The 25,295-nt window shown below is 49.9% G+C and overlaps 1 protein-coding gene across 6 annotated transcripts; it reads right to left on the bottom strand.

The window, feature by feature from the left end:
* Positions 1-1,391: 1,391 nt before the first annotated feature.
* On the bottom strand, positions 1,392-25,292 carry LOC116946503 (tumor protein D53 homolog). 6 transcript variants are annotated; one of them, XM_032961461.2, is made up of 9 exons: positions 25,118-25,292; positions 16,901-17,016; positions 12,977-13,125; positions 11,901-12,002; positions 11,304-11,333; positions 8,897-8,911; positions 7,829-7,870; positions 7,119-7,179; positions 1,392-6,198 (listed from the first exon to the last, which is right to left on the bottom strand). In XM_032961461.2, exons 1-9 carry the CDS (start codon positions 25,134-25,136, stop codon positions 6,100-6,102), a joined length of 633 nt encoding a protein of 210 aa, XP_032817352.1. In that variant the 5' UTR covers positions 25,137-25,292; the 3' UTR covers positions 1,392-6,099. The 6 variants fall into 6 exon arrangements, with proteins under 6 accessions (XP_032817352.1, XP_032817353.1, XP_032817354.1 ...); XM_032961462.2 differs by lacking the exon at positions 8,897-8,911; XM_032961463.2 differs by lacking the exon at positions 11,304-11,333 and having other exon boundaries at positions 25,118-25,291.
* Between the last annotated feature and the right edge of the window lie 3 nt (positions 25,293-25,295).

The following is a 25,295-nucleotide window of genomic DNA, read 5'->3' on the forward strand; positions in this document are numbered from 1 at the left end:
AGTCCTCGCTTAACGAGTGTTCACAAAACCCCTTATCGCTCTCACCTGCTGGCGGAGCGGGAGGCTTCGAGTCAGGCTGTGCGTCACCCATCATCGTTATCATCAGCAGGAATCGTTATTTTCACGCGGACGGTTGAAGGGTGTGCTTCCATCATCATTATCCATAATTCGTGTCTCATCGTTATCTTCATCCATTTAGCATACTATATTTGAAAAGGATGCGTTGGCTGTGTAACCTGGGTGGGTTCCTGTCTGGCCGGGTGCCGGGCTCTCAAGCGCGCGCGAGGTAGTGGCATCACCCGCACCCCGCAGCGTTGAGCCGCGTTCGTGCGTGAGATACGGTGGAGGGGACAGAGGAATTGAGAAACAGATCAACAAAGACAGCGAGAGAACTCGAGATAAGTTGCGATACACAGCACAGTACAGAGAAGGCAAGAGAAAGGTGGAGACGGATCTCTGTATAAGAAGAGAGTACTGGAAATGTTGTGATGGCTGGGAGGGACGGTCACGTGTCAACGGTTGCGAGTGTTTATCTACTGTAGATGTGTAAATACATCATATGCAAGGCGACTGATGGATTGTCGCGTCTCAGGACCGTGAGAGGCGATGGACCTTAGGGAGGAAGCCTTCGTCCAGCAGTGAACCGATCACGGCCGATAAATGGTGACGATTAAACGCGGGTGTAGGGCCCCTAGCAGGCTGCAAAAGGACCTGAGCACGATGCTTCCGTACAAAATGCCAGTCCTCGCGACGAGATTAACGAACCTCAGGGGGGGGGGGATTTAAATAGGGGCTGCAGCTACCCGTCTGGGGCATTGAATTGTGCGAGCTATCCCACCCCTCCCTCTCAACCAAAAATGTATATGCGTGTACATACACCAAAGATTGCGCCTCCACTCAAGAAAGCCGATTTGGAAAGACTCACCCACCCACGACTTCTAAACACAAATCTCACCTGGACACAAGAATGGGAGTCACCGAAACCTTGCAAACAAGTACCTGGTGACTTCCCCCACACAACAGCAGCCCCATGGTTTCAACCTCCCCAGGAAGGGGTCCACCCTCGACAGGTTCATGCCTCGCCAACCTCCACCGATGGGGCACAAGAGCAAGTCCCCGCTATGTGTCTGTGGGGTAGGAGGAGCAAACCATCCAACCACATCCTAGAAGTCTGCTCAATCCCAGAGGCTCAGCGCAGGTCTACTCACTCTCAACACAGGAAGGACTGGAAGCAACCGCTTATTGGCTTTGGGACTTTGCATTTCGCGAAAAAAAGATATATTTTTTTAAATGTGTATACACACACAAAGTGCGAGATTGAACATTCTGTAAGAAAATCTAAGCAGACATTGGCATGTAACCATCGCGAAACAACGGACAGAAATGTTGAATCCAAGCGCGGCGGGCAGACGAATATCGGTCTGCTAGATTTATTACGAAATTTGCAAATACTGCTCTACCAGCACACGTTATCAAACATTAAAATATAGAGCGTGGGGATCGGCGTTGTCAGTTACAAAGTATTCTACCTGCCAATGGGGGGGGGGGGGGGACACACACGTGGTCTTCACGCGCGGATATTTGTGTCAACTTTAGAAGAACATCGATGCATAAACACGATCTCGACCCGAAAAACAAATCTCCACAGCTTACGTCGACAGCTTCCAGTCGACACGGCGAGTCGACGCACGTAGACAAAGGCGCAGCCCTGCAATCGCGAGCCCACGACACTTCCACAAGAATGACGTTTCCTGCACGGAGCTCATGAGTGGTATTTGACCTTCTCTCTCCCTCCCTCGCCGAACGCCTATGGAAGAGGTGGGTGCCGTCTATAGGACGGGAGGTGGGTTCACCTAGGGTCGTCTATAGGATGGGAAGTGGGTGCACTCAGGGTCGTCTATAGGATGGAATGTGGGTGCACTCAGGGTGGTCTATAGGATGGGAAGTGGGTGCACTCAGGGTAGTCTATAGGAGGGGAGGTGGGTGCACTCAGGGTGGTCTATAGGATGGGAGGTGGGTGTACTCAGGGTAGTCTATAGGACGGGAGGTGGGTGCACTCAGGGTGGTCTATAGGATGGGAAGTGGGTGAACTCAGGGTGGTCTATAGGAGGGGAGGTGGGTGCACTCAGGGTGGTCTATAGGATGGGAAGTGGGTGCACTCAGGGTGGTCTATAGGACGGGAGGTGGGTGCACTCAGGGTGGTCTATAGGACGGGAGGTGGGTGCACTCAGGGTGGTCTATAGGATGGGAAGTGGGTGAACTCAGGGTGGTCTATAGGAGGGGAGGTGGGTGCACTCAGGGTGGTCTATAGGATGGGAAGTGGGTGCACTCAGGGTGGTCTATAGGATGGAATGTGGGTGCACTCAGGGTGGTCTATAGGATGGGAAGTGGGTGCACTCAGGGTAGTCTATAGGAGGGGAGGTGGGTGCACTCAGGGTGGTCTATAGGATGGGAGGTGGGTGTACTCAGGGTAGTCTATAGGACGGGAGGTGGGTGCACTCAGGGTGGTCTATAGGATGGGAAGTGGGTGAACTCAGGGTGGTCTATAGGAGGGGAGGTGGGTGCACTCAGGGTGGTCTATAGGATGGGAAGTGGGTGCACTCAGGGTGGTCTATAGGATGGGAAGTGGGTGCACTTAGGGTGGTCTATAGGATGGGAAGTGGGTGCACTTAGGGTGGTCTATAGGAGGGGAGGTGGGGGGTGCGGTGGCCCCGGGGCAAATCGCACAGAAAGTATTGCATCTTGTGGAAGCGCGGGGGGGGGGGGGGCCCGGGGCAATCGCCCCGATTTCGCCGTACCCTAGGGACGACTCCTTGGGTGTACCCACACGTGACATCACGCAACCTGCCGACCCATTTACACTGCTGGGTGCAACAGACGCAGGTGGGGATGCAAAAAAGAGAAACAACAAAAAACTGGCGTCATTGTTTCCACTGCCACGTCGGGGGAACGAAGCTCTGACCGACGACCGCTTTGAGATTTGCAAGTCGGGTGGTGCCAACCGTTCCACCACGGCAGTAAAACCCCCGACGTTCTTGTAAAGTCGACATGAATAACGCTCGTGCGAAATGGCCCAATGAGGGGGGGGGGGGGAGTCCTATGTGGCCCCTCGACTGCTAATAAAGTTCGCGTGTTTGTGTGCATGTGGGTTGTGTGTGTGGGGCTTGTGTGTGTGGGTTGTGTGGGTTGTGTGTAGATGTGGGTTGTGTGTGGGTGGGTTGTGTGTGTGGGTTGTGTGGGTTGTGTGTGGGTGGCTTGTGTGCGAGATGGGAGACTCGAGTCATCAAGTCCAGTCGCGCGACTTGCGTGGGGGCAGGGTTCTTCCCCCCCCCCTGCCTCCTGGTGGCCAAAGTTACGAGTTGGGGTCCCCTTTACAACCACCGTGAGATGGTTTCAACAACAGTGTCAAAGAACACACCAATTATTTATGACGCGGCTTAATTTTTTATTTATGAAAATGCTTTCATTTACGTTCCACGTTGTATTTTATTTTAATTAGGAGCAGTGATGTAAAATCGCAGAGGTACTACTATACGACATAGGTGTAGTTGCTGCATTTTTCAGAAACGGATCGCCCCTACAGCGTTAAATGTTCGAGACCCTGAGCACAACAATGCGATTAGGAACCGCGATATACAGGGGGTGATAAAAAAAAACCCAATGTGAACACTTCTAAGAATTTGCAACAACACCACGTGACATGTGCTGCCACCTCCAGGCTCTGGAGACCACCTGGAGAAGATTCCAGGCCACGTGTTGACAACGATGGCGCGCAAGTGGGAGACTGACTTTTTGAAGATATTAACATTCCATTTGTGTTCATGTTAGAGTGTTCTTTTTCAATTAAAAACGATAGTCCCATGTGAGTGCTCACATTTTTTTTAAGCGCCCTGTATAATAGCCGAGGTGCGAGACAACTCAAATATTGGGGCCACACGCTGACCGATTGCCCCACACCCCCCTGAGCTGATAACGTGGTCACTACGCCATTGGTCAAGCCCCTTCAATATGCCCCAGTGGGGGCCATCAGGCTGAACGCGATGCGACGCGGATCGAAATCGCTTGTGTTGCCTTTTTTAAAGTGTGGCAGTGGTTGTGTTTGTTACGTGTACTCCAAGGATTGCTTCTCCGATGTTTTCTGGTTACTGCGTGTTAAGCCACGCGACGCTCGACGTTTTGCTGCAAAGTGCATGGGGGGGGGGAGCATTTATAGCGAGTCCAGTTGCTGAACCGTTCGGTTCATTGAAGAAGCTCCCAACACGGCAAGCGAAACGTCGGACATCGTGCCGATCAAGACGCGGTACACACCCGACAATGCGTCGAGCAGCTGCACAGACGATCTTCGGGAGGGGGGAAACCCCTACGCAGTAGCACTAATTGCCCATCTCATTCTTTTTTTGCCAGACGGTGCGTCCACCAAAGATCAGACCCACAAGGTAACTCAAGTGCGGAGTTAGGCATTCCACTACGAACGAATCTGGTTTTGCATGCAGAGGCGTCTCCGTTTACACTGCGAGTTAAACGCGAAACGTAAAAACTAGCAACACAGAGAAGTTTAAGAAATTACAAAACGATACGGCATGTTTTGCTCAATGGAAAGATGGAACCTTTAACGAGACTATATGTACTTTGGTGATGTTTCTTTTTTGCTTGGTGTAGAAATGTAAATACATTGTAACATACAATAAACCAACACTTCCATCCATCATAAACCGAAAACCTCCACAGCGATCATTAGGCCAGTGGACGAGAACTTGAAAACAACACGGCACAAACGAAACCAAAATCCTTATCAACGAGCCTACTCGGTTGTGTGGCCACGGGGAAATGAAAAACACCTGTCGGATTTCCACCCAACATTTACATCCCTCCAAAAAAATAACATTTACATCCGCCTTCGTCCATCCACTGCTGGACGAGGGCCTCCTCCTAAACACGCTCCGCCAGTCAATGGAGGCTGTTCGACTGTAATTGTTAATGGGGGCCCAGGGTTAGTGTTGGTGACGTGGGTGGAGGCCCCCGGGGGGTTGGGGGTAGATCAGTAATTGTCTCAGATCTGACTCTCCACTGACGCTCTCCACGGCCACGAATCAAATTCAGGTTGCTGGGCCCACAGCGCAGTGTGCGCGAACCCACCGCGCTGCCCCCCGGAGTGAAACATTTCACCCCGTCGAATGTTCTCGATAGGAAACGTTTAACTCAATGGGAATAAACAACGCATGGAAACCCCCACAATTGCCCTTCTCCATCGTCAGGCCAGTGGAGTCCTTGCGTACTCTTCACAATCCTCGTTCTTTAAACCGTTTTTTTAAACTAGAACTGAAATTGTCACACCCCCTACCACCACCCCATGTGAAATGGATAACTAGCGCCATCTACCGAGCCGTTTCAGAATCCCCAAGCTTGTGCATTGCTCAACATTTCCCAGCAACGCCTGCCCCCCCCCCCCCCCAAGGTGTGAAAATGTACTGCACCATCTGCCACGCAGGGGGGGAGGGGGGGGCACATGACCCACTCCAGCACTCAGTGGATGAACGATAGGCAGCTAATAATGCATCGATTCTCAGGAGTAACATGGATTCTTACGCTTGCAACACAAAGCATCAATTCATCATGTGCGTAGGAATAAATTATTTCCGAGTCGCGTGTGTGCGTGGCATGCAAATGGTCTCCGCCGGCTTAGGAAGGCCTTCATCCAGCAGTGGATTGACCATGGCTGTTGATAACGATGTGGACTTTAGCAGCGCAAGCGTGCTCACTTTTGTCCAGCCAGTACACACTCATCCCTGTCCTCAAAGAGCGCCATAGTCTTATGTAATGGCCCTTATCTGTGCACTCGGAGGCCAGATGCACGACACGCGCTTGCTGCTTGCCCCGTGCTTGGGAATCCAGATGAGTTTAAGGATGTGCAATTGTACACAATGGTCAACAGTTTTGATGTTACGGTGTATATGGCCTTTTAAAAGCCGAGCATTCCACTGTGTGGTGCAACAGTGCCTGGGGCTGCAGGTGTAGTGCTGGAGTGGGAGCTGGTGCAGCGGCATGTGTCGGCGTGTAGTGTAGCGGGTAGTGTAAGCGGGTGGCGGCGCTGGTGTTGATTCAGTCTCGGTTGCTGGCGTCGTGCCCGCTGGCGCTGGCTGTAGAACTCAACACCTCCTCGAAGTTGCTGCTCGCCTGGCCTTCTCCACCTACCTTGGACTGCAAAGCAACAGACGATGAAAGCAGTAGTTACAAAAATTACGGACGATGAAAGCAATAAGTGGCGGCTTACTGGCTCAGAGGTCCAAGCTATTGAGTTGTCAACACTGATATCCTGAGTTCAAATTCTATTAACTAGTCATAATAAACGTTTTTGGGTTAGATCGCGTTATTTATAAATGTGTCGTATCCCTCCACCACCCGACACGGCCAATCAGTAAAAAAAAGTGTCACGTTGACAACAAATAGTTCGCTACTTTAGCCCACTGGTGTGTTGAAGAGTGAATCCACAAACAATAAAATAATAAAATATATATAAAACAATAAAAATTCTCACATTTTGACCATAACACAAACGGTCGTCATCAGGTGTGTCGGTTTGCATACATTTATTTATTTTGAAACGGTGTATTTATTTATAAAAAAATAAAAAATAAACGTCAGCGCCACGCACAGCGATTTTTGTTCATTGTTTTATATATATTTTATTATTTTGTTGTTTCCCTTCAACGTGACTTTACCGAAAGAGCTAAGAATATGAATTACTGCAGTCACGAAAGCTTTAAATCAAAATTTTAAGTACGACACTTTTGTCTGCACTCAGAGGTGGCGGAGCCTTCGTCTCGTGACTTGACACCGATAGCAACGGACGAAAAAAATTGGGAGAATTTTTTTTTTTAAATGGTTGTAATAATCATAACGGTCAAATCATCATAACGGTCAAAAGCGTTGCAGGCACAGCATAGGGTGTTGCCTGCAACGCCTTAAGTTTCACCGCTGAAGAAGGACAGTGTGTATCAACTTGAAATGATTGCCGACAGGATGCAAACGGCAAGCCACTTGTGCGCTCTGCGGCTGTCCACTCCTGTGACGCTACGGAGCTCGAAGTTGCATCAGCGCGAGCGCGTTTGCCGGGATACCTTCAGGGTGGTGACGGTGTTCTCGACTCGTTCCTCAAACGACTTGAAGCTCGGCGAATTCCTGACAAACAAAAATTATCCAAAACCCCATCCCCCCACGGACCACGGAGAAAACGAAATATTAATACATTAGCATTCACGACACAGCATGACACATATCGCATATCTGCCGCATATTAACCGCCCGAAAAACCCAGAGCAGCATTTGTGCAGTCTTTACCTGCCTTTCCCCCCTCCCCGCCCTTCGAGGCGTTCGCAAATCTGACCTTCTCACACGCAGTAATGCTTTCTTAATATCACGTACGTTTTCTTACTTCTAAAGCATCGTAAAGAATTCCCCCCTCGTTTAAAGCAGTCTGCGCTATCCCGCCAACCTATTTGTGCACACACGGTGTAACTGTCATTTCCTACAGGTGTTCACACATCTGACCGTTTCACTTGTGCGGCTATACCTCGGTCTGCAGCGAATCGGGAGAGGACGCGCGTGTGCGTGTGTGTGCGTGTGACGCTGCCCAACGATTTACACGTGCGCACAAAAAATACACGCTCGACAGCAAACAAGAGAGGGAGAGGATGTTACACATATGGCACGACGATGCCATCGCTTGGAGCGTCACCATGAAGCCAAGACAAACGTGTGTGCGTGCGGAATGCCATCGTGCGCCGTTGTTAGTTTTGTTATTTGAAATATGGCAGCAAGGCAGGCTTACCTCATGGCAGGCATGCTAATCGAGTGACGGATGGATGAGTAGCTGTATCCCCAGGAGCGCAGGAGAGAGGCACAGAGAGGCTCAGTGCAAAGAGGCAGGCTTATTAGCGGATCATCGATTAGAACGACAAAAGTCGTTTAAACAGAAGCACTTCATTTTCAGTGGCCCCTGTCGTTTTAACAGCACTTAATTCCCACTTGAACGGCCGACTTCACCACCATGTGTTGCACTGCAAATAGCTTTGTTAATAATTATCACCATTATCGCTCAATTCAAAATCGGGAAAATTATCCATTACACCAAGCAATTTCTGAGTAACTTTAGAGCACTCTAAGTCCCACCCGGAGCCACTTAAAATGAAACGTAGTCATTTACTCACATAAGCACCAATAACCACAATTATTGGGGGGGAAAAAAAGAGATGTTTAAATCATTCACCAGTGAGAGTGTTCTTGAGATGAGTGAGTCACGAAAAAATAATAAAGAACACCAGGAATCACAGGAATAAAACCCATATAGTGAGTTCAACTGAACTATCTGTCCTTAACGTAACTCATTACAGTTGCACTACAATATAATTCTTAAAAATGTACAGCCCCTTCGTCAGTCCACTACTAGATGAAGTCCATCCCCACGTCGTGTCGGTCACTCGAGCTGTTTAACCATACTTCACCACGCTGGCTGCTGCGGGTTGGCTAGGGGTGCGGTAACAAGGCGGGTTCACATGCCGCTCGACACTGACGTTGGCTTACGGTTCATTAATCGAGGCCAGCAAGGAACTCGAGCTCGGATCGCATGGCTCGTGGTCCAATGCGCAAACCACTGCCCACCGCTCAGCGCTCGGCCAACTTCTCCGCTCACATCATTGTGCAAAGAAAGTGACGAATGTTTAAATCGCCCCCTTCCACTTCAAGCTCCGCGTGAGCGCAGCATCGGTCCCTTTCCCACCGCCGAGGCGGTAACGTTTGAATATTTAAAGCAGGTGCCTTGCCCCTAAACGAGAGCGTGATAATTCACCGAACCGCCACGACAAACGACCACCCGTCCCATAAGGAAAGAGTACAGTACCTAAAAGAATGTGATCTGCAGACAGCCCAGGCAGGACGGGTCACAGAGAGAGCGAGAGAGCAGGGTACAAAGAGTCACAGAGGGAACGTACAATAGCACAAACAATAGCGCACGAAAACCACACACCGCAGCCGAGAGGTTGTCCCGCCCGCCCTGACAGAGGGGGGGGGGGGCAGAGGTTTGTGAATAGGTTATGTGATTGCAGGAAAAATAGCGAAGCAGTAGGAGGTGTGACGATACGCCCCCCCCCCCAATGCGATTCAATAATGTTGGGGGTTTTTCAGCTTTCAGATGCGTTTTTCGGGATGTACCGAGCCTTATGAGACCTCCTTTGCCAGTAACAAGATGTAGAAATAGGTTTTACCCTTTTAACTGGCACAAAAACTGACACCTTAATTCAAGGCATCATGTTTGCAATAACCACAACACAAGCAGTCAAAATGCATCAGAGTTGTCTCTTTGTTTGCATTTTGACTGCTTGTGTTGTGGTTATTGCAAACATGACGCCTTGAATAAAGGTGTCAGTTTTTGTGCCAGTTAAAAGGGTAAAACCTATTACTATACCAAGCGTTGTTCGGCACTTTGTCTGACGTTCCGTTCCAGGGGCTGAATTTCACCTGCCAGATGGAATTCAGCTCCTGAAAAAGCTCCCAGTACGTGCAAGCGAAGAGTCGGACATTTGTGCTACGACCCGAAAACCCATCGGAGAGTTATGCATGTATGAACTTCTTTGGCACCGTACGTAGCCTACCGTGCGAACACTTGCGCAGTAGGATTCTTAGCGGACCCTATTGCCTGAACGAGTCACGGGAAATCCCTCACATACCAAATATAAGAGTTGAACAAAATGGCTTCTTACACATGCCCTTCGCGCGTGCACTGCCAGCTTAAGCATCATTACCAATATATATTAACGCATGAATTGATGCATCATTAAACACCATCTGATATACGGCAAATAAAGACAACAATATGCTGCAATACCTAAGAATGGGTACATGCAGGTAAAGATAGGGGGCCAAGCCAAACCGGCATTTGATTTGGTTTCTCCCAAAGTACCTCATCTCATTAGTACTAGGGCGGCCGCGATTGTACAGTCAGTTGAACACGTAGGCTTTAGCGACCAATATTTTTCACAATGAAGGGTTTTTGGGTTAGAGCGTGTAAAGCGAAGCATATATTTACACGATCGTTCGTTTCTCAGTCCGCTTGCCCTGGTGAGGGCCGCGGCTTTTAATAAAATATTATTAACCAAATCAATCTTTATTATGGATTCTGAAAATCGATGTAAGGTATAAGATCCACGATGTTCGTCCAATTACGTCCCATCGTGATTATCGTGACTCCGTTTTATCCCTTCCAAATATTTCGCTTCCAGAAAAAAACATTTTACGAAATAACAAAACTCGGTAATTAAAAGTTGCAAAATAATGACCCGCAGTATTGCCTACACAACAACAACAAAAACTTACGTTCGTCAATTGTTAATTGTGCACCGCCGCCAATGCAGCATCACGAAATTATTTGTCTTATGTTACCCAATTAAATTCGTTATTTGACAAAAAGTTTTGAGATAATTGACAGGCATTGTATTAAATTTTATTATTTCTTCTTTTCTTATGGAACGAGGAGCACGTGCGTTATAAGCATCACAGGTTGTAAAGTCGCAATGATGAGTGTAGTCGTGGCAGGTTTATATGTTAAGCGAACTGCAGTTGTTGGGAGACATTCGAAGCGATCTTTATTCGCACCAGAAGTACAGCAAAAGCACGAAACAATACGATAACAATGCAGGATTACAAAGTTATCTAAAACTAAGATCGTGAAAATCATCACATTACGAAATATGATATCGTATCGTGAAATATGATATCGCGGCAATGCTAATGTTTACAATGCAAACCGGCTGCGCCTGTAAAGCCCTCTTGGGAGGAACGGCTGCCGACGATATGCAACCCCATTTCCCGCTGTACTAAGCCATACTGGCACAAAGACGTGAGTGCAGTCCCTTGGCCTCACAGACCCAAGGTGGACGTGTGGGAGACGTGAAAGAGCTGAAAACACCACCGACGACGCACCAAGACACACCAACACAGCAAACGCAAAAATACACGCGCAGAAAAAAGGATTCTTCCGACGCTGCGCTGCCGCAAGGCAGCGGATCTGCATCACCGCAAACATAAACACAGAAAACCGCATTCACCACGCCGCAGTGCCATCTGCAGCGCGGAGATTCGCCTGCCCATGGGAATAGCATCCCCTCCTTGCGAGGGCACTATTGCTCATCGTGGCACGGAACGGCACGCACACAGCGGGGGGGCGGTGGCAGCAGGGGGTGGCATGCAACGCCGAGGGGGGGGGCAAGTTCACAACGAGGGGGCGGGCGGAATTTTGGCGCCATTCTCACCTCGGCACGAGCAGACGCAGATACAAGTCGCTAAAACACGGCGACAGCCACAGGACAGAGGTTAGGGGGACCCCGTGCCACGGGGTGTCATAGCAGTGGCGTGGCAGTGGGCAGTGCAGGCATCGTCACCACCACGTACGACACGAAAGCTACAGCTGTCCTCCAACAGCCCTTGCAAATGGCGGGGCTAAGCAGAAGCAAAATCAAGCCAACGAGTAGGGCTCCAAGCAGCTCAAGAGGCCCCATAAAGAAACGAATTAACATAAAAAGCAAATTTAAATATCTCGTCTCGGTTTTGTCTGCTTCTCCCATCTCACTACACCTGAATTTGTAAACATTTCTCGGAACTCACTACATCTGAATTTTTCGCCTATATCTAATTATCTCACGAAGCTTTTATACATTTAACAGGTCCTCAAAAGTAGATTTCTACTGAGGGTTAGGGCTAACACCAGCACTGAAACCTCAGCCCCAATTTTTTTAGTTAACTCAAAACATATATAACGCCAGATAAATGAGCGAATTCTGCTAAGATTTCTGAAACCCTTGGGGTCCCTGCATAGTGCAAGGAGGCCACAGCCCTGGGAACACACTCACTTCATGTCTCCCAACTTGCGGGTGATGGCCGAGCCCACGTTGGACAGCACGGAGGTGGTCTTTTGACCGGCCACCGTCAGCGTCTCCTGGGTCTTCTTGTACCTGCCGGGACACGGTACCAGATAGCGTTGTTCACTTCAATCTTTTTTATTGTTGCATCATCGATGTTCGCACGCACAACACAATGAGTTTTGGAAATGGGTTATCGGTTTGCCACACTTATTAAACATTTTGCATTTATCATGTAGTGCGGCCGTTTGCATAAACCCTTTGAGTGGAATCTTCCCTTAACCTTGAAAATTCACGGCAGTGCCAATAAACTGCTGGATGAAGGTCTCCCCTCGTCGTGGAGAGGTTGCGTTTAAAGCGAATTACTGGATTGTGCAACGGTGGAATGCACTGTTCGTAAATCATAAAGTCGAGGGCTCGAATCCCGATTGTGGGCCAACGCTCAACCCCCTTCAACCACTCCATGGTAAATAAACAATGAGTATTATATTGTACGGAAATCAACAGTGGCTGTGCAATGGTAAAACTCACCCAACCTCCCACCATGAACGTGTAATTTCTACCACTGGCTCAGAGTTGTAAGAAGGAAATTAGCACTGCCGAACACTCATTTCAGCAGGAAACACGCAGTCAGTTGAAGTGGCACAAGGTGACAAACCAGAGATAGAAAAAACTCGGGTCGGCCCTGATTGTGTAATGCTATTCAATGTGCGCATATCCTTGTAAGTTGCGTACTTAGTGGTAATAATTTGCTATATTCCCAGCTGCACAACAACACAGGTGACGTCATGCAGCACTTGATCTCCTAAAATTTGTCTTACACGGTTGGATACGTACTGTGCGAAAAAAGTTCAACATACATAAAACCACATCCTAAAATTTGTCCTACATTGGATCATCTTTACGAGAGTTATCGTACGTATATTCCAATATGAAAAATCTAATTTCTTCATGTGCATTCGCGCAAACGGCCAAAGGCCTTCCCCGCTCCTGTTGGCGGTGCCGAGTGGACAAGGGCAGTGGGGGTTAGAGTGGCGAGTGTGGCCGGGGGGGGGGGCGGTACTAACGCGTTGGTGGCCTGCATGTCCTGCCACCCACGGCTTAGGTTGGTGCGCAGTTCGTTGAGAGGGCTCAGGCCCAGCTTGCGCTTGATCTCGGCCGCGTGCCGCTCCTTGGCCGTTAGCACCTGGCGCAGCGTGGAGATCTCCTCCTCCACCTGCACGCAAGCACGCACGTATGAACACACGCCCAACCGTGTCTCTATTCGGCACAATTCTCGATTATCCTGGGTAACAGCCGGCGGAAGGGGTGGCCCGGACAAAACAGAAACAAGGATAATGCACAAAAGTGAGTAAATTGAAACGTATTTATTGCTTACCTAGGTAGAAAGAGGGTGACGACGTGCTCCGCATTATGTTTTTTTGTTTCTTAAAGCAATTGGTTAACTTGCAGTCACATGGGCAATTGATCACCGAGGAGCAACTTATCATTGTTATCATGAAAATAATCAAACCAGCACAGGTGTAAAGATATCTCATTAAATGTATGACTTTTCGCAAGCACGTTGTTTATCCCCAATCCGGATCATCTGTCCATGAATAATTGAGCGAGCTGTATGTACGCACATCTGTATATCTAAATCAGCTCAAGGCTCCGGTAATCACGTGACTTCTGTGCCGCCACCCCCACTCTCAATTCCTCACCATCTCCCTGCCGCCCCCAGTGCAGGCGCTGCCCCGTGCTGCAGTGCCAAAGAAAATTGTGTAGCCTCTTCCACCTTTCCCTCATCTAATCCCGAACCTTTTGGTCCCGTTTTTCTTTTCCATTTCCACTTATTTTCCTGTTATTTTCCCATCCTTTCTCGTTATCGTCTGCCTTTCCTGCTCCTTTATCCATGTCCAAACATTATATCCGTGAATGTCCTCTTTTTACCGTGGTGTGCCACGGGTTAAAACGCTGCCAGTCAACACAAAACCCCAACTTCAAGTGCTTTTCATCCAAAACAAATACAAGACACGGCTACGGGGCTACGTTGAGGGCAGCAGAGACCAGTGCGACCTATTGTTGCACTGTACTTCCATGCTCTCACGTCTATACCACCTGCCCACCTTCGCCAACTCACACCATGGTCAAACAACTGCCCCCCCCCCCCCCGCCATGACCAGCAGTGTGAGGAGACCCTCATCCAGCAGTGGATTGACAAAAGGTTTTGCCTACATGTACTCTCCAGAAACATGGCATCTCGAGGACTGGTTAGACTGGTTTGGAATTTGTTTTGCATTTTTTTGTTTAAATCTGATCTTTCTGGCTTTTCCATCAATTCAAAGTGAGACCTGCGAGTGCACATTCATGAAAACATTACCAAGTTATTTTTTTTTAACACACACACACACTGCATGAGCTGTGCTGTTACGGAAATAAAACTGTCAGTCGAGTTACTCCGCTGGGACAGCCAGGGCGCCATGGTGGTGAGATCTTAACTACCTCACCTGGTATACAGTGAGAGAAAAGAGTATTTGATCCCCTGCTGATTTTGTACGTTTGACCACTGACAAAGAAATGATCAGTCTATAATTTTAATGGTAGGTTTATTTGAACAGTGAGAGGCAAAATAACAACAAAATCCAGAAAAACGCATGTCAAAAATGTTATAAATTGATTTGCATTTTAATGAGGGAAATAAGTATTTGACCCCTCTGCAAAACATGACTTAGTACTTGGTGGCAAAACCCTTGTTGGCAATCACAGAGGTCAGACGTTTCTTGTAGTTGGCCACCAGGTTTGCACACATCTCAGGAGGGATTTTGTCCCACTCCTCTTTGCAGATCTTCTCCAAGTCATTAAGGTTTCGAGGCTCATGTTTGGCAACTCGAACCTTCAACTCCCTCCACAGATTTTCTATGGGATTAAGGTCTGGAGACTGGCTAGGCCACTCCAGGACCTTAATGTGCATCTTCTTGAGCCACTCCTTTGTTGCCTTGGCCGTGTGTTTTGGGTCAGTCGTGTTGGAATACCCACCCACGACCCATTTTCAATGCCCTGGCTGAGGAAAGGAGGTTCTCACCCAAGATTTGACGGTACATGGCCCCGTCCATCGTCCCTTTGATGCGGTGAAGTTGTCCTGTCCCCTTAGCAGAAAAACACCCCCAAAGCATAATGTTTCCACCTCCATGTTTGACGGTGGGGATGGTGTTTATTGGGGTCATAGGCAGCATTCCTCCTCCTCCAAACACGGCGAGTTGAGTTGATGCCAAAGAGCTCCATTTTGGTCTCATCTGACCACAACACTTTCACCCAGTTGTCCTCTGAATCATTCAGATGTTCATTGGCAAACTTCAAACGGGCATGTATATGTGCTTTCTTAGCAGGGGGACCTTGCGGGCGCTGCAGGATTTCAGTCCTTCACGGCGTAGTGTGTTACCAATTTTTTCTTGGTGACTATGGTCCCAGCTGCCTTGAGATCATTGACAAGATGCTCCCGTGTAGTTCTGGGCTGATTCCTCAACGTTCTCATGATCATTGCAACTCCACGAGGTGAGATCTTGCATGGAGCCCCAGGCCGAGGGAGATTGACAGTTCTTTTGTGTTTCTTCCATTTGCGAATAATCGCACCAACTGTTGTCACCTTCTCACCAAACTGCTTGGCAATGGTCTTATAGCCCATTCCAGCCTTGTGTAGGTCTACAATCTTGTCCCTGACATCCTTGGAGAGCTCTTTGGTCTTGGCCATGGTGGAGAGCTTGGAATCTTATTGATTGATTGCTTCTGTGGACAGGTGTCTTTTATACAGGTAACAAGCTGAGATTAGGAGCACTCCCTTTAAGAGTGTGCTCCTAATTTCAGCTCGTTACCTGTATAAAAGACACCTGGGAGCCAGAAATCTTTCTGATTGAGAGGGGGTCAAATACTTATTTTCCTCATTAAAATGCAAATCAATTTATAACATTTTCGACATGCGTTTTTCTCGATTTTGTTGTTGTTATTCTGTCTCTCACTGTTAAAATAAACCTACCATTAAAATTATAGACTGATCATTTCTTTGTCAGTGGACAAACGTACAAAATCAGCAGGGGATCAAATACTTTTTTCCCCTCACTGTAAAGGTAGTCATAGGTTCAATTCCCGACCCTTACGCCTGCTATATATTTGGAGTTTGCGTGTCTCTCTCCCCGTGGTCGCGTGGATTTTTCTCCGGGCCCTCCGGTTTTTTCCTCCAAATTTGGAAACATGGCGTTGTGAGTATTTGGCTACTATAAATTTACACGTGATAAGTCACTTTGTTGAGCTATCATATGCGGTGGCCAGATCGCGTCTGAAAAAGAGCTATATAGCTGTGGGCTTTACCTGGTAAAACAAATACATAGTTATAGTTTCTGCGCAGTGTGGAGATGCAGCAAACGACGCGTCAGCATTGCTTTGGCCGCCGTTACAATTGTGACCTTCAGGGTTGCGGCTTAAAAAAAAATCCCCCATATTTATTGACATATTTAGGGGGTCTTCCAAAAAAATGTGGGACATGGTATATCTGCCAATGTGATTTTGAGCGCCCCAAATCTCAAGTCACCCGGAATGCACCCAATCTCATTAGATCTTGGGACTCTAAGCAGGGTTTAGCCTGGATAGTGCATGGATGGGCAAACGCCAATGTTTGCACAAAATGGGTGCAGTAGGAGGCGTTGTGGAGAGTAGAGAGCAGTGCAGCAAAATATATTGTTGTTCTGCACTCCTCCCCCACCACATTACCGCATCTACACTGACCTGCACTAACCAGCGTGGTGAAATATGATCAAATATCCCTCGCAGACTGTAAGCCATGGGTGGGGGAACCTTCATCCAGCAGTGGATTGACAAACTGGCTGTACATGTCTCGGACACGCTGTGCATCCTGGTGCGGGATTGGACACGTGAAAGAAGGTGTGTATGGGCTCCGAGCGATCGGCTGCCCGTACCGCCCCCCCCCCCCGCTTCAGCCCCCCTAGGGTCGGACGTACCTTGGCCAGTTCCGCCTCCAGCTCTTCCCGCTCCGCACTGCTCACGCTACAAGCGCCGTCCTGCGCGGGCACAGGGTCCACCGCCACCTCCTGCATCGTGTCCGGGTCCAGCAGACCTTCGCACAAAAGACAAAAATGTTCCTGCTTGTTTAGCCTGCGATAACCTCTTTTCCCACTGCACACCCGTGCCGTGCCGAGGGCGTGTCAGAACCAGCCCGGCAAGGCTCAGGTTTGTTTTTCCACCGCAGAAGCAGAGCGGACAGGCCTTAATAGGCTCTTGGTAACCTACGAAAAAACACCTGGACAGGTTCAAGTATCACTCGCGCGCGGATGTTAGCCGGGGCCGGTAACCGAACACAGGTGGCCGGGTTCGTAGCACAGTATGCAGCACCGCTCCATGTCACAGGAGGCACTCGCATACAGGCACACAGGTGCCAACCATCAAGATGATACTTGGAAAATGACTGCCCGCTTTCTAAGTTTCTTTTCGCGCAAAACCTCCCTCGCATGAGACAGACTTGGCTTTATGGGCTAGAATGAGCTATGGACAAACCCTACATAGACAATTCATGGAGTGAAGTTGATTCACGCAGGTGGAGAGCTTAAATGCTGTGGAGCGCTCTCCAACACACCAGTATGCCGAAGCAGGAATATAGTGGCATCATTGTTCGCGTGACAACTTCATTAAATTACTGTGTTCAGTGGAGAAGGGTGTACAACACACATTTTACTCACACGATTTGAGCAAAAAAATATATATTATGAATCATATGGGTCGCGAAAGCCTTCGTGTTGAATATAAGTGATATCAAATTATATGAATTCATGCATGTACACCCCTATCACTAGCAATGACTATAGCGTTAAACATGTGTGATGCGCAATGCATTACGAAGAAACAACAATACAACAAATTTTGATTTAAAGCTTTCGTGACTGCAGTAATTCATATTCTTAGCTCTTTCGGTAAAGTCACGTTGAAGGGAAACAATAAAATAATAAAACAATAATTTTTATTGTTTCATATATTTTATTATTTTATTGTTTCCCTTCAACGTGACTTTACCGAAAGAGCTAAGAATAACAATGCAACAGAGAGATTAACGATATTTTATGTTTGCTTATTACTCCATCAGAAATTAATTATCCCCTGCAAACGATGTGCGGTGTGATGTCAGGTCGGTAATTACTAATTAGGCATCTGCACTGGGAAAGCTCTCTTCGCAACTCACCTCATTAAGCCCGAGCGGTGACGTGGCGCTCGCGGCAACACATTCACCACTTATTGCAGAGGTCCACAGTTCGATTACAGCTACCGCCCCGACTAATTACCGCGTTTGCATTAATAATAATGCGCGCTGCCTGCTTCAACAGTGGACGTTAAATGTTCCCCGACGCCATTCGCAAGAGCAGAACCGTTGTGCCCCGGACGTAATCAAACTAGAAAATGACACCGCACATTACTCAATTGGGATTATACACACAGCAGGAATCATCCTCCCCTACTGGCAGTATACACCCCAGGTTACTCTTGCAAAGAAGACTCATCCTAATCTCTTGAATTTTCATCTGGTTAAGCAGAATAAACTGAACTTAAAGCTCTGCTCTGTTATCGCAAATGACACTGAACTTGCCTTTTCCCAACCCTGCACACAATCAGGCCATCACTCACTCTCACCAGTGAGTTCGTACGGAGGAATAGCACTCTACTACAGTACGACATTACGTTTTCACATCAACACAAGGGCTTCTGGAGACGCGGACTCAATCTCAGCGGAGTTTCTGGGTAAATGGGTAACAGTGGACACTGCTGTTCGCAAAACGTTCCAATGTGCGATGCCGTTCACAACATCCGCTCTGCAGAGTGTCCTCAATCCTGCCGTTTGTGCGTGCGTAGGCCATCCGCAGCGTCCGCACGACGTTCCCACCGCGCTCCACGACCACCATCCACCGTCGCTGGGAGGGTGCGAAACCAGGAGGAGGCTCGCCAGTATTTTGACCGGTGGCGTACGTGCGTGGGGCCATGGAAACTGGAAAAGTACACCTCTGACTTGATCAGGCAGGCATGCGGACAATGTGTGCCGAGGCGTAATAAAATTATACGTACACAGCTGTAAAGGGGTCTGGGCTCGACATGTAAACACAAGGCAACAATAATATCCCCGGATTACCAACGTTTTCTGGCAACATTTATGCACGAAGGTAAACTATGGATCAGTTATGACTTGTTGAGTGTTGACCAGTAGTTGGGCCACTTAAACGTGCTCCTGGGTTGTCTAATGTTATAGGTAAGAGCTCTCCACTTGCATAGTGAAACCAGTTGACTGCAAGGTATTTAAATTCTAGCAAAACTCATTGTGTCAAGGTAGAGAATTATGGCCAATAGATTAATTCATCATGATCGACTATGAACAATCCACTGCTGGATGAGGCCCTCAAGCTGTCACCATCTATAGTGATCCTGCGTTGTAACAATCTACCACGCAACTGACTCCATTGCTCTATCTCCATGGCGGACGTCATCCTAGAATCCTTCCCTCCCTCGGCTCTCATTCCGTCATTATTCTCGACCATAGCCCATCGTCCCTTTTAGCGGCATATTCTGCCGAAGCCCGCTAACGCTTCTTAACCATTACAATAAATGTTAACTGCCAGCGATTTTGCTGCTCAAATATATTTCTGAAAAGCACTTGTCGAAATAAGACCCATAGACTAATGATGGACGTAAACATTTTTTACACGGAGAGACAGACTATGTTGCTTGGTAATTAGTTAACTGTCTGCAATTATCCACGCAGTGTCATGTGGCCGCTTTCAGTGTCCACACTGCACGCCCTGTATACCAATTAATATTGGGAGCCAGGACACCATGGATACGCTCCCGTCAACCAGCCCCACTTAACAGCAGAACGGTTCAAAGACAGAGGCGATGAGCCTGGTGGAACAAGGATGCAGATGTGCTTGCGTAAAGCCACTCAGAAATGTTCTTCGCGACGATCAATAACCCTGTGAAAAAGCGACCCGCTTAAAAGGGTGTCATGCGGTAATGATTGTTGAAATGTATCCTAACTTTTTTGGAATTGGTTGTTCATAATTAGGGAGGAGATCCGGTGGCCCAGTGGTTAGTGGGGTGCACGATGAACCCCGACAACCCCAGTTTGGTTCGCGGCCATGACAACTAATATCGGCAGTAAGTGGATATCAAAACTGTGCATAGGCCTCCCTGAAGCAACACGTACTGACCAGCGTGGTGAAGCACGATTTAAAAAAAAAAAACACTTTCACGACCAACACAGTGAGGTCACTTTTTCTAGCAATCGATTGACAAGGTGGTCTACATGTATTATCTTTATTATGCATTTACAATAGCTGCTGTGCTGTCGGTGTGCTGGCCAGGTGTAATATTCAGCAAACTGTATTTTAAAAGCAGAGATCGCCTGTTTAATCTCCTGGGTACACACCACAGCAAGTCAAGCTGCAGGTTCTGTGTCCAGTGTAGAAGAGTAGGCAAAAACACCCTCTAGCTTGTAGCTATCAAGATCTCCCAACTAGGAAGCTTTTCAACCAGCAGTGGCATGAAAAAGCAATTTCAGGACTGCACCTTTATCGTTACCTGTTCTTTCATTTCAAATGTGGGTTTGATGACCGTGAAATGCTCACCCCAGAAAATAACTCATTTATTTGCAGGAAGGCTTAACTAATCCCTCCAACAATAACTACGCCTGTCCATCAGAATTTCGCACCTCATACAAAGTGACCGGCGGACGTGAGTGCCATTCACAATGAGTCGCCAAGTCAGCGCATCGCAGTATTCCTCACCATCCTTCCTTCAGGCAGAGGCAACAATACTGGACAGGGCACATTCCTCCCAGTAACAGCAACACCGCTGCCACATTCATGTCAAACCTGTGCACATGGCATACCTGTCAACCTCTTATCAGTGCCCTACCTTATTACAGACCAATTCAGACATTATTTGGTCACCCCGTGCCCTTGTACATCTCAGCGTTCATTCTAAAAAGTCCCATCGCAAAGCAGAAACTCAAAGACATTTTTTTGTGCGTACTGAAATGGCTGTATGCCGTATGGAACTGAAAACTCTATTTCCCTGTACAAGAATATGGGTAAACCGTATGGGTTGACAGGTATGACAAGGGGGGGTGGGGGGGCAAAACAAATGAGCTACCACTTCCCCTCTCTCATTTCTCAAAGAGGTCCCTCTTCCTGTTTTGATAAAAAAAAAGAAATCTTAAATCCGCCAGGCCAAAAGCTCCGTCGCTTCGCTATTGTTTGTGCTGGAAAATAAAATAACAAACAACGCTTAGCTGACCGGCTCCACGCACTCTCGTACGAGTTTGTATGTTTACAGATTTGTTTTAGTTTTATGCCAGCCAATACCCGAGGGAAGGTTTCAAATGGTTTGCGCTGGCCAGCGACAGCACGCGAGCGCAGCGAATCCACCCCCGCTGCCCTGACACGACGGGCTTGAATAATTCATAAAGCACACGCACACTGTCCGAGTTATTTTGGAAATGGAGATTAAGCCACATATGCGAGGATCTCCGAACAATAACAAGACGACGGCCATTCGTCACAAAAGGTGGAATATGCTCATCACAACGCACTGCACTCCGCTCCAACCGGATATGACTTACGCCCAGTGGCGTAGCGAGTGAGCGTGCAGGAGGTGCAAACTGAACCGTCGTGGCTAAGCCGACTGGAGGGACCCAGGCACTGGGATACAAAGGAGAGGGGCAGGGGGAACTGGTCATGGGTGGGGGGGGGGCATTTAATTCCATGCACCACGGCCTGCGATTGGGAGCGCCCAGTTGGCTGACCTCGTCACGGTTGAATTCGCCCGAGTGAGACAGACACACATGGGCATCTCTGCTCACAGGAGGTACAGGACTGCTGCTGCTGCTGCTGCGAGTGAGAGCGGCTGGGGTGGGAGGGGAGACGCTTGGACTCTTTGGCAGGTCACTCGCAGTACCGGGGACCCCGTGCCAACCACGCTTTCAGCCATCCGATGTCCGCACCCCCCCGATTACTAATTCACGTGTTTGCTCACGGTGAACTCTTATACCCCTGGCAACAATGAACAATCGCTGCCGTCTCGGTACCCGCACTGTACAGGAGCAGCAGCACGAGTAAACCCACAGCGGTGCCCAGCGAGCATCACCGGCTCCGAGTGTTTATTCTCGTCTCGGTCGTACGGGCGCGTGTCTCCCCACTCGCAGCTGCTCACCACAGCGACATGGCTCCAAGCCCAGGCAGACCTCCACCCCCTAGGGAGCCAATGTCGGCCGGGCGAGAGAGAGGGGGGGGGCCCTTCTAACACCCACTGTGGTGAACACCGCGTTACCAGCAGTGTTGATCAGCACGGTCTGACACTCGCCACCAGCTAACAGAAGTAACACAAACAAATAAGCAGACGATACGCCACTTTCACGTGTCTGTCCCTCCACATGGCAAATAAAATGTTTTTTTTACACATCCCTTCGGCCACACGGTCTTCCAGAAGTGCATAAATGCAACAGCATTGGTTCAACACAAGCACTGATTCAAGCAAGCGACCCTTCTCTGCTAGATATGGATCCGAGTTCGAAGAAAAACGATCGAATACATGTGTGGAGGGACCGATGGTGATGGGAGGCATCGTCTAGAGCCAATTCATTGGGGCCACCTAAAGCACCCCGCGTCCCCGTGTTATCATATTAAGGACTCCGTCAGCGTCACTCCAAATAATAATCCACTTCAGCCATGATAGATCCACTGCTGGATGATGGCTTCACCAAGCCACCGCCACCTGACGATCCTGCGATGTAATAACCCACCGAGCACTGGCACACGAGCAGACTCGATTTCTCCATCTGCGTTCCATTCCTTGGCTCCCGCTCATGATAAAATACACGCGATTAAAAAAACACTTGACAAGCTAAAGCGCTCCACCCCAAAAACGTTATCAGATTATGTGGCTGCATCAGTTGAAGTTGTCCACCAGATGGACTTCTCCACCCCCGAGTGTGTATCTTCGGCTAAAGCGCTTCAACATGATGGCATTGAGGCCCAGGCCAAGTAGCCAGCGTCCCAGCTCTGGTAGATTTGACAGCAGCCCGAGACATTGCCAGCATCTGCCCGGCAGCCGTGCTCGCGAAAGTCAGTGCGAAAGCAAGCGTTGCTGGTAAAAGTGTGCATAGTCGGAGATGGGATATCCAATTGTTTAAGTTATCTTATTCGACTGATAGGACAACTCATATCTGCGTGTCGAGAAGAAGCCCCATCGCAACGCAACAATTCGTTGAAGTTGGAAAACGACAAGATCGGATAACCGCACGAAAATAATTTGGGAATAAAGTAGCACCTCTGTTCCCACATGCGGCTGCTGGACGGGAAGTGATGCTTGGTGTCAACATCGGCTTCATCAGCCGGTGGGTCTCGCTTTCAGAAAACAGGATGTTGGGGAAGCTGCCATTGTTAAAGGGGCTCAATTAAACCCGGCACGGCTCGGGAGACGCCAGGTTGTTGTTCGATTGCAGAAGCAGAGCCGTACCCCGTTCAAGACACTGATTGGCCCCAGATTAATGTCTTGCGAGGCCAAGAGTATCACGGTTTAGTTCTGGCACCGTACTGGCTCGGCTCGATTGTGCCAGTGGAAAAAGGGGGGGGGGGGTGGGTGTAACAATTTCTAGCCAATTGACTCAATCGACGAACCAGAAAATATATTGATATACTGGAGGGATCCGATGAGCTAGAAAGCAATTGTTTTCCCCACATGTCCAGTAGGAGCGGGTCACAACAACAACAAAAATCGCCCCAGGTCATATCACATCGCTCCTCGCAGTCGCCACGGATACGCGATTGATGTTGGACACTCATTAACGGGGGGCCGTGGGGACGAGGGCGAGACGGCTCGGGGAGAGGGCTCGGGGAGAGGGGGAGAGGGGGAGAGGGCAGGGGGAGGAGGGCGAGAGGGCTCAGGGAGGAGGGCGAGAGGCCGAGAGGGCGAGAGGGCTCGGGGAGAGGGGGAGAGAGGGAGAGGGCTCGGGGAGAGGGGGAGAGAGGGAGAGGGCTCGGGGAGGAGGGCGAGAGGCCGAGAGGGCTCGGGGAGAGGGCAGGGGGAGGAGGGCGAGAGGGCTCGGGGAGAGGGCGAGAGGGCTCGGGGAGAGGGCGAGAGGGCTCGGGGAGAGGGGGAGAGAGGGAGAGGGCTCGGGGAGAGGGCGAGAGGGGGAGAGGGCTCGGGGGCGAGAGCTCAAGCGAGTCACAGGGGACAGAGCCGCGCAGGGAGGGGGGGGTGGAATAATTACGACGGGAGCTCGGGGAGCAGAAGGGGGTGAAATGTTAGGGGGGAGGCAACAGGGGGAAGGGGAGCGTGGGGATCGTGGAGAGGGGGGGGGCAGAAGAAGCAGGTGAGACAAGGGGGAGAGGAATTGGAACATCCAAGAGACTAGCGAGGGCAATGGAGGAGAATCTGGGGATGTTAAAGTGTAACCGGAGCATGGGGGAACAGGCGAGTCCGGGGGCAGCGTCGAGAGCTGGAAGAACAGGACGGACAGGAGCAGCGGGGGGCAGGAGGGGCAGCGGGGGGCAGGAGGAGCAGCGGGGGGCAGGAGGAGCAGCGGGGGGCAGGAGGAGCAGCGGGGGGCAGGAGGAGCAGCGGGGGGCAGGAGGAGCAGCGGGGGGCAGGAGGAGCAGCGGGGGGCAGGAGGAGCAGCGGGGGGCAGGAGGAGCAGCGGGGGGCAGGAGGAGCAGCGGGGGGCAGGAGGAGCAGCGGGGGGCAGGAGGAGCAGCGGGGGGCAGGAGGAGCAGTGGGGGGCAGGAGGAGCAGCGGGGGGCAGGAGGAGCAGCGGGGGGCAGGAGGAACAATGGGGGGCGGAGGGAACGAGGGGGAGCGGGAGGAACTGGAAGAGCGCATGGATCGGGGGGGGGGGGCAGGAACAGGGGGATCAGGAGCAGGGGAAGAAGCAGCGGAAGCAGGTGGATCAGGGAGAACAGGAATCACAGGGGGATTTGGGGGAACAAGAGAGCAGAAGAATCAGGGGGATCATGAGCAAGGGGATTAGCGGGAGCAGTGGAAGCGGGGCAGCCGGTGGAGCAGGGAGTGAGGGGGGTAGCAAGGGAACAGGCAGGAGCGGGAGAAGTGCAGTGGGATGATGCGAGAGGGGGGACCAGGGGCGCTGGGAGCTATCGGGACCCCCGGGGTCGTCTCGCCGGCTGTACCTTGCTGTACGGCTTCCATGTCGGTGGGAGCCGCCGAAGTTGGGTTGGTCGATCCCGCCTCACTGCCCGTCTCGTGCCGTCGTCGTCGCCGTCCCCTTTCCTGTCTCGTCTCTCCTCCTCTTCGTCTCCTCCTCTTCGTCTCTTACCCCCCCCCACCAACCACCGTGCCCCGGTGACG

This window comes from Petromyzon marinus, chromosome 27, assembly GCF_048934315.1.
Source record: "Petromyzon marinus isolate PM22_M1 ecotype Great Lakes invasive population chromosome 27, UKy_Petmar_22M1.pri1.0, whole genome shotgun sequence".
NCBI classification, from domain to species: domain Eukaryota; kingdom Metazoa; phylum Chordata; class Hyperoartia; order Petromyzontiformes; family Petromyzontidae; genus Petromyzon; species Petromyzon marinus.

Coding starts and splice junctions, on each gene's coding strand:
- LOC116946503 (XM_032961461.2), bottom strand. Junction 13,126..16,900: donor TGGAGGCGGAACTGGCCAAG/GTACGTCCGACC, acceptor GCTTGCGTGCAG/GTGGAGGAGGAGATCTCCAC. Junction 6,199..7,118: donor ACACCGTCACCACCCTGAAG/GTATCCCGGCAA, acceptor GTTGCTTTGCAG/TCCAAGGTAGGTGGAGAAGG.